Source organism: Scleropages formosus, chromosome 15 (genome assembly GCF_900964775.1).
Source record: "Scleropages formosus chromosome 15, fSclFor1.1, whole genome shotgun sequence".
In the NCBI taxonomy this organism is placed as follows: Eukaryota; Metazoa; Chordata; class Actinopteri; order Osteoglossiformes; family Osteoglossidae; genus Scleropages; species Scleropages formosus.
The window spans coordinates 17503687-17517128 of NC_041820.1; the positions used below are offsets into that span (position 1 = coordinate 17503687).

General features: G+C 50.9%; 1 protein-coding gene across 2 annotated transcripts; it reads left to right on the forward strand.

Moving 5' to 3' along the window:
- Positions 1-3886: 3886 nt before the first annotated feature.
- On the forward strand, positions 3887-12880 carry pcnx4 (pecanex 4). 2 transcript variants are annotated; one of them, XM_029258684.1, is made up of 11 exons: positions 3887-3957; positions 4965-5720; positions 5827-6006; positions 6135-6637; positions 6791-6891; positions 7117-7239; positions 7320-7680; positions 9478-9581; positions 9768-10795; positions 10997-11183; positions 11941-12880. In XM_029258684.1, exons 2-11 carry the CDS (start codon positions 5032-5034, stop codon positions 12190-12192), a joined length of 3528 nt encoding a protein of 1175 aa, XP_029114517.1. In that variant the 5' UTR covers positions 3887-3957; positions 4965-5031; the 3' UTR covers positions 12193-12880. The 2 variants fall into 2 exon arrangements, with proteins under 2 accessions (XP_029114517.1, XP_018583083.2); XM_018727567.2 differs by lacking the exon at positions 3887-3957 and having other exon boundaries at positions 4576-5720.
- Positions 12881-13442: the final 562 nt, after the last annotated feature.

Sequence of the window (13442 nt, forward strand, 5' to 3'; positions counted from 1 at the left end):
CAGGAAAGAGTTGTGCTGGACTACAGGACTGTTGCTCTGAGGAGGACCAGCCTGGACACAGAAACAATCTGGTTTACGAGAACAGCGCCGACCATCTGGGTTCCCGGAACATTCCCCAACTTCCACCTATCTCACGCACACAGACATCATCTGAAACCAGTTATCCCATACGAGGTCGCGGTGAGCCGGAGCCTAACCCGGCAACACGGGACATGAGGGGACGCACCCAGGATGGGACACCAGTCCATCACAAGGCACCCCAAGTGGGACTTGAACCCTAGACCCACTGGAGAGGAGGCCCTGGCCTAACCCATTGCACCACCACACCCCCCCCAACCTATCTCTCACCAAAAAAAAAAACTGACATATTCTACGTTCGTAGAAAACGCGCAACTTTTACGGCATCGTTTCGGAAAGCGCTTCAGGAAATCGGCGAGATGAGAGATTAGAAGAACCAGAATCAACATAATCCGTCCCCTTTATCCACATGTGCCCCCACCCCCTACCTTCCTCTTCCACAAGCCAGCCCACAAACAAAAAAAGACAGCGGAGTTAACTACACGACAGGATTACAAGATATAATATGGCTTGATTTGTCTGCAGGGTGTTTTCGCATAATGTCTTGCATGTATAAAGATTACTTCCCAATTTTCACCGTTTGGAATAAGCTGTCCAAGCCTAATCTTCTTTCGATCTAGATCCGTATCGTCTCCTTGTTGATTTGTTGGCCTTTTTTTTTCATCGGCTCATGAGTTTGCCCCCCCAACACACACTTCGAACTTCGCAGCATTACTGACATCTGGAGAAGTGGGTGGTGGGGAAATCACTTTCGTCAGTCAAATATTAATATAGTAATAATACATGGGATTTATATGCATCATTTGAGATGAAAAACAACAACGAGCAGTTAAATTGTGTTTAATGTGAATATAGGTAATCCTTCGTGTCTTGGGCCATGTAAGCTGGAGGAATTAAAGACAGAGGGAAGCGCTTTGGAAAATTGCTGGCGATGATGCTGAGGATTGACAGTGTCCCAGTGTTTTGTGTACACTTGATGTAATTATGATACCGCGGTGCGATGTGCACTTTATTGTTCCTCTGCGGGAGACAAAGAGAACCGCGAAAACTCCTTTTGTCCGCTCAAATGACATGGATTGTGCGGGGTTTGTCGGAGTACAGAGCGATAAACAAATATTCATCTGACTTCATTTAATCCCGGGAAAAAAATACGCAAGAGTAATCTTCTGCTTCTTAAAACTCTTTTATTTGGTGTAAATAAGTCTTTTCCCCCAGCCCTGTCTGTGCTGCTGGAGGCAAATTTGCGGTTTGAAAAGGAGCCCACTCCACTCAGGATCCTAGGATGAAGCAACGATCATTATATTAAAGTGTAACGGCATTTTCCAAGCATCCAGAAATAATGCTCACTTCAGTATATTATTCCGTCAGGTGGACGGAAGACATTTCAAGGATAATAGATTCAAGGCTGAATAAAATGGGCAATCGTTGACATCTCGCTGCGTCTACGTACTTGTGCTCTGCAGAACAAGAAAAAGGAAGAAAGTTATCCTTTGCTTGATATATGCGAATGAATAATCTCTGGCTTTTTTTTTTTCCTCTCTTTAACAGACACGGTGACTAAATTCATGACTACGATTTTTATACTGGGGAGTTAGGGTCTTGAGTCCTGCTTGGGGTGCCTTGCGATGGACTGGCGTCCCATCCTGGGTGTCCCATCCCCGCGACCCCGTATGGGACAAGTGGTTTCAGATGATATGTGTGTGATTTTTATACATTTTAGGGGACCAAGTTCCAGTTGCTCCAGTATCTTCCAAACTATGAGGAAACCCCTTCCCAGGCCTGAAGGTTGTTTACAGGTCCCGTTCCCACTTCACAGACGGACAGACTCGTCTGCTCCCTCTTTTGAGGGCCTGTGGAAGCAGCCACACTCACATGTTTTCCTGCACATAGAACATCGGTATCGGTGGCTTTCTGAAGTCATCTGTTCCCAGCGGCACAAGCCTGTGTGTATGCGAAAGAGGAAAAAAAGAGCAATCAGATGCAAACGTTAGGATTACGTTTGAGGACTTAACCGCCCAAATCCAAGCCGTGGATGGGAGGGACCGTCAGGGTCGCGAGCTTGCAAACGGCAGGCAGGAGGAGCCGGGTACTGGGATGGACCCGCCAGCAACCCAGGAGGGGTCAGCAAGGCTATTCTCACTTCCGGCTGTGAACCCGACAGCATCAGATGTTGGAGGGGTGTAGAGTTTGGGATGAAAAAGTGTTCCTCTGCTTGGTTTCTAGTGCAGGTGTGTTTGCATGCTGGGTGAGTGGGTGTTAGCAGATGAACGGTCAGAGGGGTTAAGAGAAATAATATATGTAGCGATGTTCCGACAACAGATTGAAGCGGACGTCTTGGGCAAATTGGAAAAGACACTTTTTCACAAACAATTCGTTCCATATATCACATTCCGTGTACATCAGACAGTTTCAGGGAGAAAGCGGACCTTTGGTCGACACTTCATAACGTATAAATAAAAAAGATAAATGCACGCTCTGTTCACCGACAGTCCTGCTGGCGCAAGCATGTGGTCGACGATGCCCTCTGAACGAGGAGCTGAGTGCGTGTGGAGAAACACCTGAGGGCTTCCCCGGGGTCCTGGCCTCATTCCCTGTTCTCACACAGCCGCACCCCGGTCCTCGTCCACTCCGGTTGCTCGGAGGACGTAAACGGGGAGCATCGGCGATCACAGGTGCCCCCATCTGTCTTTACAGCTTTATATTGCGATAATACTGTACGTCAGCTTGGTATTGAAAGGAGGGGCCACTTCCAGGGGAGTTGCGCCAGGGGAGACGTGGAAATTCGTAAACAGCAATCACCACAAGGGCCCCTTCACCAGCGGACGGCATGGTAATTGCACTTGCGTTTCCAACCTCAGCACCGCTCCAAATTGGACTCCTGTTGTGCGAAGGTCCATTAGCGATGCTGGATGGGAGCAGGCCAGGAGTGCTGAGGTGCGCGGCGAAACGCAGAGCCACCTCCTCTTCCTTCGGTCGTCACTGGGGATCAGCATTGGAATGACACTTACGTTGATTATTGAAACGGAGACGGACGTGTGACCCCTAGTTAAAGGACAAAGGAGGGTGAACAGCACCTCGGTACTTTGCTGGAGCCAAGGTAAGTAGTGCTTAAAAGGAGTAGGTGGTGATGTTAGTCTACGGTTTCCACCTCCTCCTGTCCTGTGGTCCCGCTCAAGTGTCAAGGTCAAAAGTCAGTGTGAATGATAACAGGAACTGAGTCAAATTCACAAAAGCATTTATTATACCCCCAATCTTCAACATGCCTTTAAATCAGTTGTTTATTTTTCTAATTCTGGATTTTTAATTCCAGATGTCCTTATTCATGTACGCTTCATGTACTTATAAAGGTTTTTAGGAGGAATTAATGAGCTGTGCAGCGGAAAGTAACAGCAGTTATAAATAACAAGTCAAGTACTGAAGAATAAAAAATATTAGCACTAATACTCAAGGGATTTGTACAGGAATACACATTCAACTGCACTTCTTGAACATTAGGATACGTCCGCGTATCAATTTTTCGACATGATTGATACTGGTATATAGATTCTCCACAAAGCCCAAACTTTAAAACTGCAAAAAATATCATTAATATGCAGACAGAACCGTTTCTGCGCAGACTTTGACGAACAGCATCACTGACATATCTCCGCGACTCTGTATTTAAAACATTAAATGTATCCCAGTGCAGCGCGCGCGCGCGCGCCCTCGCGCTCTCCCTTTCCTTCCGCCGATTCGTTCGCTCCGCGGCCGGCGCGTCCCCGACTGTGGGGTGCACGCGCACGTCAGCGGCGGCCCAGGGAACGTCGATAAAGAGCGACCCTGAAAAAACGGCGGAAAAGTGGAGCCACCGCGGCTGCGGGCCGGTGGCTGGAAATCGGCGTAAGTAAAACCCTCTTTCGTCGTATAAGGCGACAGGTAGAAACTGCGGTCGAGGAAAATAAACACATCCCGGCCCGTGCAAAACTGCCGCGTACGTTTAATTTTTGTTCCGTATGTAAGTTTGGGGACTGCAGCAGTGCAGCAGGCAGTTTGATGGTCAACTATGTGAAGGACACGTACAGCTGTAGCGTGTGATGTGTGTCCTTTATCCAAGATTTAGGTGCTTTTACGTACCGAAGAAAGAGCTGGATTTAATTTTTTTTTAAAACAGTTACTAACTTGTTGTGATATTAATACAGCGATGCTGCGTAGGTACTCGCAGTATATATTCGTGTGGTTTAGACACATCGTGTGAGTTTCCCGCTCACGCGTGACGTGAAAGTTGGAAAACCGCTCGCGAAGAAGTACTGCGCGAGACTCCTTGCTCTTGGCTGTGACGCCAGAGAGGAGACGTGAGAGCGATCGGTGTGGCGGGACGCGGGACGCGGCGCGCGCGCGCTGCTTCGTTGACGACGGTCCGCCATAGAGACGAACGGGCTTCGGCGTAACGAACGGAGCGCTCGACACACACACACGTTGTGAAAGACTTGTACGAATACACGGAGGACACACACACACATACACACGTCGGCAGTCACGTGCACTAATACGTAACATACAACATAGTGTGTACTGAAACAGGTAATAGGAGACACGCGCTAATGACATCATCATGTACTACACATCACACGTACAGGCGAATACACAATAATAATACACAGAGGTCCAAACACAGTTCTTCTTCAGGGCCCTTCACACACTACTTACCTGCCAGGTGTGTTCGCCCCGCGTCGCTTCGCGTCGATGGCGCGTTTTCCTTGACGCTTCGGCGTCCCTTTACTCGGGCAGTTGACATGGTTCCCTCCGTTCGGTCTCCACGTGCCGTTGTAGATTGTCCAAAGTTGTCGTCCGCCGAGTGCTGCACGCTCGAGACGTTTGCCCCCCGTGTCTGATACTTGTGCTCGCAGATGATGTCGCTTCGGCGCGCCGCCGCCACCTGGCAGGGATGACCGGGGGCCCCCGGGACTGATCAGGATGGGGCCCGATGTCCCTCTGCTCAATGAGTACAAGCAGGAGTTCTTCTGGAAGCGCTTCCCTCAGACGGTGCTGGGGGGACCCCGCTTCAAGCTGGGCTACTGCGCCCCGCCCTACATCTACGTCAACCAGATCATCCTCTTCCTGACGCCGTGGGTGCTGGGTGGGGTGGGCACGCTGCTGCACCAGCTGCGGGTGCTGGAGGAGCACCAGGCGGCCACGCTTTCGGGGGCCGTTATGCTGGGAGCGGCGGCGCTGCTGCAGGGCCTATCTTCGTACGCCGTGCAGCGGACCGGCAGGGTGGAGCGCCTGCGAACCCCCAACGTCCTGGCTGACGAGGAGGAAGCGGAGTTTTCCAGCTGCGCTGGCCCGGACGCCATCCGGTTCCTCGTTCCGGGCAAGAAGTTTCTGCCGAACGCGGTGCTGCATGTGGTGCTCGCCGGGGCCACGTGCGGCCTGGGCACGTGGTACCTGCTCCTAGGGAGGCTCGTCGCCCTCTACGGCAGCCCGGCGGTGGCCGCTGTGGTCTTTGTGCTGGGCTGGCTGGTGCTCTGCATTGGAGAGTACTCGCTCGTCGTCAACACGGCCACTGAGACGGCCACTTTCCAGGCGCAGGACACGTACGAGATCATACCCCTGACCCGCCCCCTCTACATATTTATCTTCATCGCCGTGGACATCGCTCAGAGGTAAAGCGCAGCGCGAGAGACTGGCGGCTCGATGTCACCTTTGAGTGTGTAAATGAGAGCCGCTGCCCATCTGCTTACGCTCTTGTTTTTTTGCTGGTTCCCGCAGGTTAGCGGGCCCGGTTCCGGCACTGCTGTTGGCCAGTCAGGTTCTGCACGTGGCGTTCCTCTTCCTGCCCCTGCTGTGGGCGCTGGGCATGCTGTCACCCCTGGACGCCCTCCTGCTCTGGGCCATGGAGCAGGTCCTTGTGTTTGGCCTGGGCGGGTCTCCGATGTCCACTGACCTCAGGTGACCGGGCACTGCCACTCCTACTTTAGCCACCTGTTAGTCCTCAGTTAAACCTACTCTTTTTTTCCAGAGTTAACATCTACCATGTCTTTAGTCTCCTTCCTGACCGTGTGCTTCCCACGCCACAGGCTGCTGGTAATGTTCCTGATCTCAGCTTGTGTGGCCGTGTGCACCTTCTTCATCCCATCGACCCTCGGTGTGGTGCTCTTCGCTGCAGCCATGGGCTTCTTGCTCAGTCTGGACCTTGGACAGGCTGGCGCATTGCTCAGGACCTGTGGGTCTACAGCGGGGGCGAAGACCGCCCATACGCTGGGCTGGTGGCTGGGCTGGAAGGAGCTGCTGCTTTATCAAAGCCTGCTGGTGGGGGCTTTGACAGAGGCCGGGCTCCTTCACCACTTCCTGACTCTGTCCCAGAACTGGCGTGTCGAACCCCAGGTTGTCATCGGCTGGATCACAATAGTCCTTTTTTCCCTCAGCTGGGCTCTCCAAGAGGTCCAGGGTGTATACCTTTTGGGAGGAGTCCTCCACAACCCATTGTACCCCAAGGAGATAGCCAATGTTCGGCAGTTTAAGGAGCGAAGCAGGGCTCTTCGAGCGGCGGGAGCGGTCAGGAGAGTGCTGGTCAACCTCGGTGAGACGCAAACAAGTCATTTCCGTTGATGATCTTGATTTTCATCTTGTAGTTTCCATTTTGGCCAGTAGTGACTGTTGTGAGAACAGTGTTTTCCTTTGCGCTAAAAGTGTGTCCATCCCCTCTCGCCCTGTGTTTCAACTCCCGATGCAGTGTCGCCGTTCGTTACGATCGCTTTCCTCGCGACGGATGGCTCCCTGCAGGCTCTGCACACGGTTTCCCTCAGCGTGGGCTTCACACGAGCGTTCAGAGCAGTGAGTCAGCCCTCTACTCCCTTTCGCTGACGAACCAACATGTGAGGGCAGGCTGAGGTCAGCCTCCGGAGGCTCACGGCCACACTAGTTAACGCTGCAGAAAGTGTTGGGTTCAGTTTCCAAATGGCTCATGTACTAGGGCGGGTGACACTGGGTGACGAGGAGATCGGGAAGGGATGTAAATGAATCCGTAGGACTTCTGACTGGTTCTTCTGCTCCCTCCAGGTGTGGCAGAGCACAGAAGACCTACTCTTCCAGGTGACTGTGGTCTCCATCGTGCGTCTTGCAGCCAGGGGCTCCACTCTGCCCTGGTGGGACAGCCTGGGAACGGGGGTCCAGCTCATTCTGGTAAGACATTCTGCATTCCTACAACACATCAAGACGCCTGAACACGAGGCACCTCAGCTGCCCTTCCTCTTGACCCCCAGGTGAGCCTGGCCAGTGATCGGCTACTGCAGCTGGCCTCCAAGATAAAGTTTGCCCTGACGGTGTTGGTCACCTCTTGGACAGAGAAAAAGCAGCGGCGGCAGTCGGCGGGGACGTTGCTGGCCCTCAACGGGCTGCTGTGGCCGCTGCTGCTGTGCGTGTTGACGCTGTCAGCCCTGCTCTCCGCCCCTCTCTTGCCACTCTTCACCCTACCTGTCTTCCTGGTGGGCTTCCCCCGGCCCCTGCGCAGCTGGCCAGGGCCTGTAGGCACCGCATGCTCCTGCCCTGACACCGTCTACTACCAGCAGATGAGCGGGAGCCTGGCCGGTGCCCTACGGACTGCCTTTGTTGGGGGCGCGCTGGGTCAGTAACCCATTCCTCACTGCAGAACACACCTGCGTTACACACTGGAGGGGCACTGGGAAGGAAGTGCGTTAGATTTTGCTCTGTGTCAGGATGTAAGGTGTAATGCTGGAGTGCTGCGATGGTTTGGGTTACCCAGCTCTCCTTGTACCGCTGACTGATCAGAAAGAGAGTTAAGTAGGTTTGACCAAGTCAGTGAGTTGAGACCAGCAGAAGAAAATCTCCAGACCGACAGCTGTTTTGACAGGTGACATGTATCGTTTTTGAAAAATACATCTCTTACAGTGCATGCTTAGTGTCTCATTCATTCTGATCGGTAATCACTTGTCCAGTGCAGGGTTTTGATGGTCCAGAGCCTATCACAGAAGCCTACGGAGTGAGGCACGGTATACCCTGGATGGAGCACCAGTCCATCGCAGGGCAGTCAAACTCACACCCACACACACAACAGGCAATTTAAAGTCACTAGTTCACCAGAAACATGTCTTCGGACTGTCGAAGGGAAGTAGAGCACCCAGAGGAAACACATGCGATAAGAATTAGCAACTCCACACGGACTGAGCCACAACCCAAGCCTGAACCCACAGCCCAGGACCTGTGAGGCATCAGTATGACCCGATCCATCACCACTCCAGCCTGTGTTCAGTCTCTTTTGCGGTAAAATTTCTATGCTGCATAATTAATTTCAAATCAGTCAGAAAATGAAAAGAAAGTCAGCCTGCGTGGAGTTCAACTTTTCATTTCAACCCATCAGACCGTGGTTCCCACTGAGCCAACTGTAGTGAGACCCAGGCATTTCTAGCTGGTTTCTCAACACTGTGGGTTTTTTTTTTTTTTCTTTTTTCCTCCCCTCTTTTCCATGCCACGGTTCCTCATGAGAGATCCTATTAAACTGGTATCAGTGCTGCGAACGCTACCCTGCAGCTCAGTATCTAGGGCGTTTGTGTTTCAGGTTTGAGCGGTGTGTATGTCGGGGTGCGATTCCAGCAGTGCGCTGAACTTTTAAACCAGCGCAGGGTGTTTGTGAGGTCAGGGCGCATGCTGGGAGGAGGAGTGCATTACGGATGACAGCTGCTCATGAAGTGACCCAGATTTAATGTCTTGGATCTGGGTTTATTACATATGCGCATTTCCTCATTGTTACCCAGTAATAGCCTTAGGTATATGTAGCTGTGCTTAGGTCTGATTTGGTATATAATACAGCTTCATTATTCAGGTGGTGATGATTTTTTTTCATCACATAGACCAAAATTCTGTTTTGAAATCATTGATTTGAAAATTTTCCTTGCAAATGAGAGGACTTGACTGTGAAAGAAGAGTTATGTTGATGGGCCAAGTTTTCCCTTCTGATTGTGACTATGAGACTTCATTGAAGAAGAGCGAGAAAAAGCAGAGCACACAGCATGTCAGATTCCATCAGGAGGTTACTGCCAACCCCAACTAATTCTGGGATGGGATCTGACATCAGCCCTGGGCCACAGAAGAGCTTGTGAAACTTACAGGAACAACCACCCCACTTTGCAGTCTGCACCCCACTTTCAAAGAGGCTGGCAGAAGAGTAGCTGTTGAGCTGTCAAGACCCTCGCTTGTTCAACACCCTTCTCATGTGGCAAAAAAGCTCAGTTGGCCTCTGAGTAACCTACAGAGCTCAGCAACAGATCCATTTCTTACACAACAGAAGGGGAGTGTGAATCACAGGCCATGTTGCTCTCTGATCTTATCTTTTCAGACAGCTGGTGTTTAAACTGTACTACCTCTTTCTCTGCACTGAGATGCTTCTCGTGTACCCCCCTCCAGGTTCCCCGGCCCCTGGGTCACACTTCCTTGGCCGGTTCCAGGATCGGGTTGTATGGATTATGGTTCTTGAGAGAGGCTTCGGCTACTGTTGTGTCAGCATCAAGGTACTGGTTCTTTAAGAATTTCTGCAATGTTTGATGAACATGTACGGTAAAAATCTCGAAGCACGAAGATGTTGTTGATGTCAGTTTTGAGTTGGAGCCAGTATGGACCTGCCTCTTTCTGTTTAAATGTTATATACACCTGTTCTCTGGCTGCTGCTCTGATGCAGGTGTCCACCTGTGTTCCAGGGCCTGGAGCTACAAGAGACCTCATGCCACACGGTGGAGGCGCGGCGGGTGGATGAGGTGTTTGAGGCCGCCTTTGAGGCCCCCGATGGGCTGGGGCTGCCAACATGCCTGAACACGCACTGGGGCAACTTGTTGACCCCATGCACTGCGCTCCCCGTGTGCGTCTACTCTGACGCCCGCAATGTCCTGACGGGCATCATCGATTCGCACGACAACCTGTGGCAGCTGAAGGAGGACTTCCTCAAGGTGCTGGTGTGGGTCCTCCTGCAGCACTGCGTCTGCCGCAGTGGGAAGGCACAGGCCTCCAGGCCTCAGAGCATCTCAAAGACCTCCTCTCCGAAGTTACGGCGGGAGAGCTCCAGCGTGAACTCCTTGGGAGACTGGTCAGACGAGGATGACCTTTTTGGCCCGCAGCCTGCCAAGCGGACGACCGCACTGGTGAACACAGGGGTCCTGCAGACCCAGGCGTTGCAGTCAGGCCCTTCGTTGCCTGGCTCTGTGGAGATACACAGCCTTTTTGGCGATGTTCCCCTCTCTGCTCTCCGGCCTCTCCAGCCCCTCGGACTGGGGCTCGGACTGGGGCTTCCAGCTGTGGACAAGGGTCGAGAGTCTCAAGGGTCGGCCCTCGCTGGCTCGCCCCCGCCCCAGGTGAAGCTGGGCTCCCCTTACTCGGAGCTACTGGACTTGCCTTCCAGCTGGCGGAGCGGCCCTGCGCCCCCTTTACACTCCCAACAGCAGCGGCTGGTCTTCCCAGAGGAATGGTTCCACTTTGTGTTGGGTCGGCTGGAGTTGGCCGGGCCAGGGGAGTCGCCCGAGGAAGTGGCCGAGGCGTTGAGGAGGGACGAGGCTCTGCGAGAGCTTCATGCCCAGGTGGCCCTGAGCTGTGTGGTGTCTCTAGGTGCCGACACTACCACAACCAGCCCTAGCTACGTGTACAGGGTCTATTGTGGGGACGTGCCCTGGACCAAGGGCTTGGACTGGCTCACTGGGAATGCCGAGCTCTACCAGCTCACACTCAAGGCATTCAGGTACAGCCAGGGTTCTTCAACCACGATGGCATGGAATCAGTGTTTCTCCTGGAACATCATGTTATCATCTGACAGAGCTTTGCATTTGTTGTCATACTTGTTTTATATGAAACAAAACTGCAAGATAATGCTGGAAAGTAAGGATCTGTCACCAAGACAGCAAGTGAAATTAACCCCACCTCTCACCCCCTTTGTGTACAGGTATACTTTTAAACTGCTTTTTGACCAAGCCAGCCTGGGTACGGTGGAGAGGAATGAGGAGCTGCTGAGCACCCTAGAGGAGTACGAGCGTGAATGGTACATCGGCCTGGTGTCTGAGAGAGGCTGGCAGGAGGCCGTGCTGCAGGAGAAGCCCTTCCTCTTCTCCCTGGGCCACGACCTCACCATGGTAACCATGCTGCAGGCAGCTCTGGGTGACAGGGCGCATGCCGCGGACTGTTTGTACTACGATTTGTTTTCAATTTGCTTGGTAACTGCTGCCAAGTGTACCTTTCACGTGTGTATTGTTACCATCATCTTTGGGTTGGAGATCTGAATGGCCATACTTTGCTTTATCCTTACTGGAGGTAATGTTACTGTAGTACTTCTATTGAACAAGGTTCATGGTGGTTATCTGTAAATTCCCTGCGATTCTTAAACCAGCTAAAAAGCCATGATCATTAAATATTTTTTTTATAACAAGTGCAGTTTTTATTGTGAATCTCTCTGGTTGGCCCAAAATACAAGGTGGTGACTCATTACAAGAATATTAGTGTCTCTTTATGTTTCGTTGCAAAGTAGGGGGCGCGGTGGTGCAGCGGGTTTGGCCGGGTCCTGCTCTCTGGTGGGTCTGGGGTTCGAGTCCCGCTTGGGGTGCCTTGCGACGACCTGGCGCCCCATTCTGGGTGTGTCCCCTCCCCCTCCACCCTTACGCCCTGTGTTGCCGGGTTAGGCTCCGGCTCCCCGCCACCCTGTATGGGACAAGCGGTTTCGTGTGTGTGCGTGTGCGCGTTTTTCATTGCTATTGCTGACAGGTTGTTTTGCAAGTATTGTACATAATCCTAATGATGTGAAAGCGATAGCAAAACCTGTAGTACCCTTGAGAATTTGACAAAACACTGCAGTTGTGATTATGCTGTTTAATACATACTGCCTCTCGTCCCCAGGGCACCTATACAGGTCGTGTGCTGACACTACAGGAGATGTTGGTGCAGGTGGGCCGTCTCAATGGAGAAGGTGTTAGGGGTCAGTGGGCCAACCTGTCCTGGGAGCTGCTGTATGCCACCAACGATGATGAGGAACGCTACAGCATTCAGGCCCACCCAGTTTTGCTGCGGAACCTCACGGTGCAGGCTGCAGACCCTCCCCTGGGCTACCCAATATACTCCTCTGACCCGCTCCATCTGCCCTGTTTCTGACACCCCCAGCTCCACCACCAGCAGGGCAGCATAAGACATTTTATTCCTCACATGGAGCACTGATGGTCCTCTGCTGTGTTTTATATTTATGGATACGATGATGTGAGTCCACAAGCAGTGGCACAGAAGCTGGCTCTGTGCCTGGCTTCTGTGTTCATCTCACTGCTCAAATCGTAACCAAAACCAGCCTTCATTACCTGTTCTGATTGTTTCACTTTTGAATCAATCACAAAAGTGACAAATGATAGCAAGAAGTAATATAGTGCTTTGTCCCTAATCCTATTATCTTGACGGGAGATTATTTCCTCAAGCCGTCCTCTGTCTTTACCCTTTATGTTAAAGGAGAGCTCAAGCAGAAAATTCCCTACATATCATATGGTTTTTGTATCTGTAACATGTTCTGATACTATATATAGTTCAGAGCCATTTCATGCTATGTTAAAATTTTTGGGGGGTATTCTTGTATGCTCCCAGTTAGAGCTCATGTGAATGATTCACGAGAAATAGTCTTGTCATTGCTGAATTGAAGGTGCCTCTAAGGCTCTATCAAGAAATTGATGTAAATGAATGACTACATTTGTATATTCACATTGGTTTTTATCCTACCAATTTGTTGTGAAACTGTGATTTGGGATGACATCTCATATAGATGGGGAAAGTCACAAAATGACATCACACTCTAGTGAGGGGACAATAACATTTTTAGTATCATCTAAAACCCAGTTAAAAGCCAACTTGCTCTGCATATTAGCACAATCAACACAGTGCTTCCACCTGTATCTACTATGAATTTATGCCATTTTATTAAGTTCTACATCAGATTTCTCAAGTTGGAAAAGGGAAAAGTGTTTTTATAAACAAAGGTGTGCCTTTTTTTAGGTTGGCAATCATTTTATAATCCTCTGTTTATAGTTAACTACCATCCACAAACCTTTTTAGCAGTCAAGGTTTCCTGTAAAAAGTTCTAAACGTTCCCTTTGTTTTTAAGCTGTGATCACTACATGAATTGTACATATCTGTAAGATATGTAAATATACTATAGCCTTTTCAAAGCCCTTTGCCATTATTACTGAAATTGCAAATAGCACTCATGTCTTTAACTGCTGTGTATTTATGGATTCATCAAAGGCCATCCTTTTTAATTTGTTTAAGCAGTGATTCACACAGTGAAAGCAGCCTCATTAGTAGTCAGAACCATGCATATCAGCAAAGGCTGCTGCTCCTAGTGATGCTGATACCATCTGACTGAC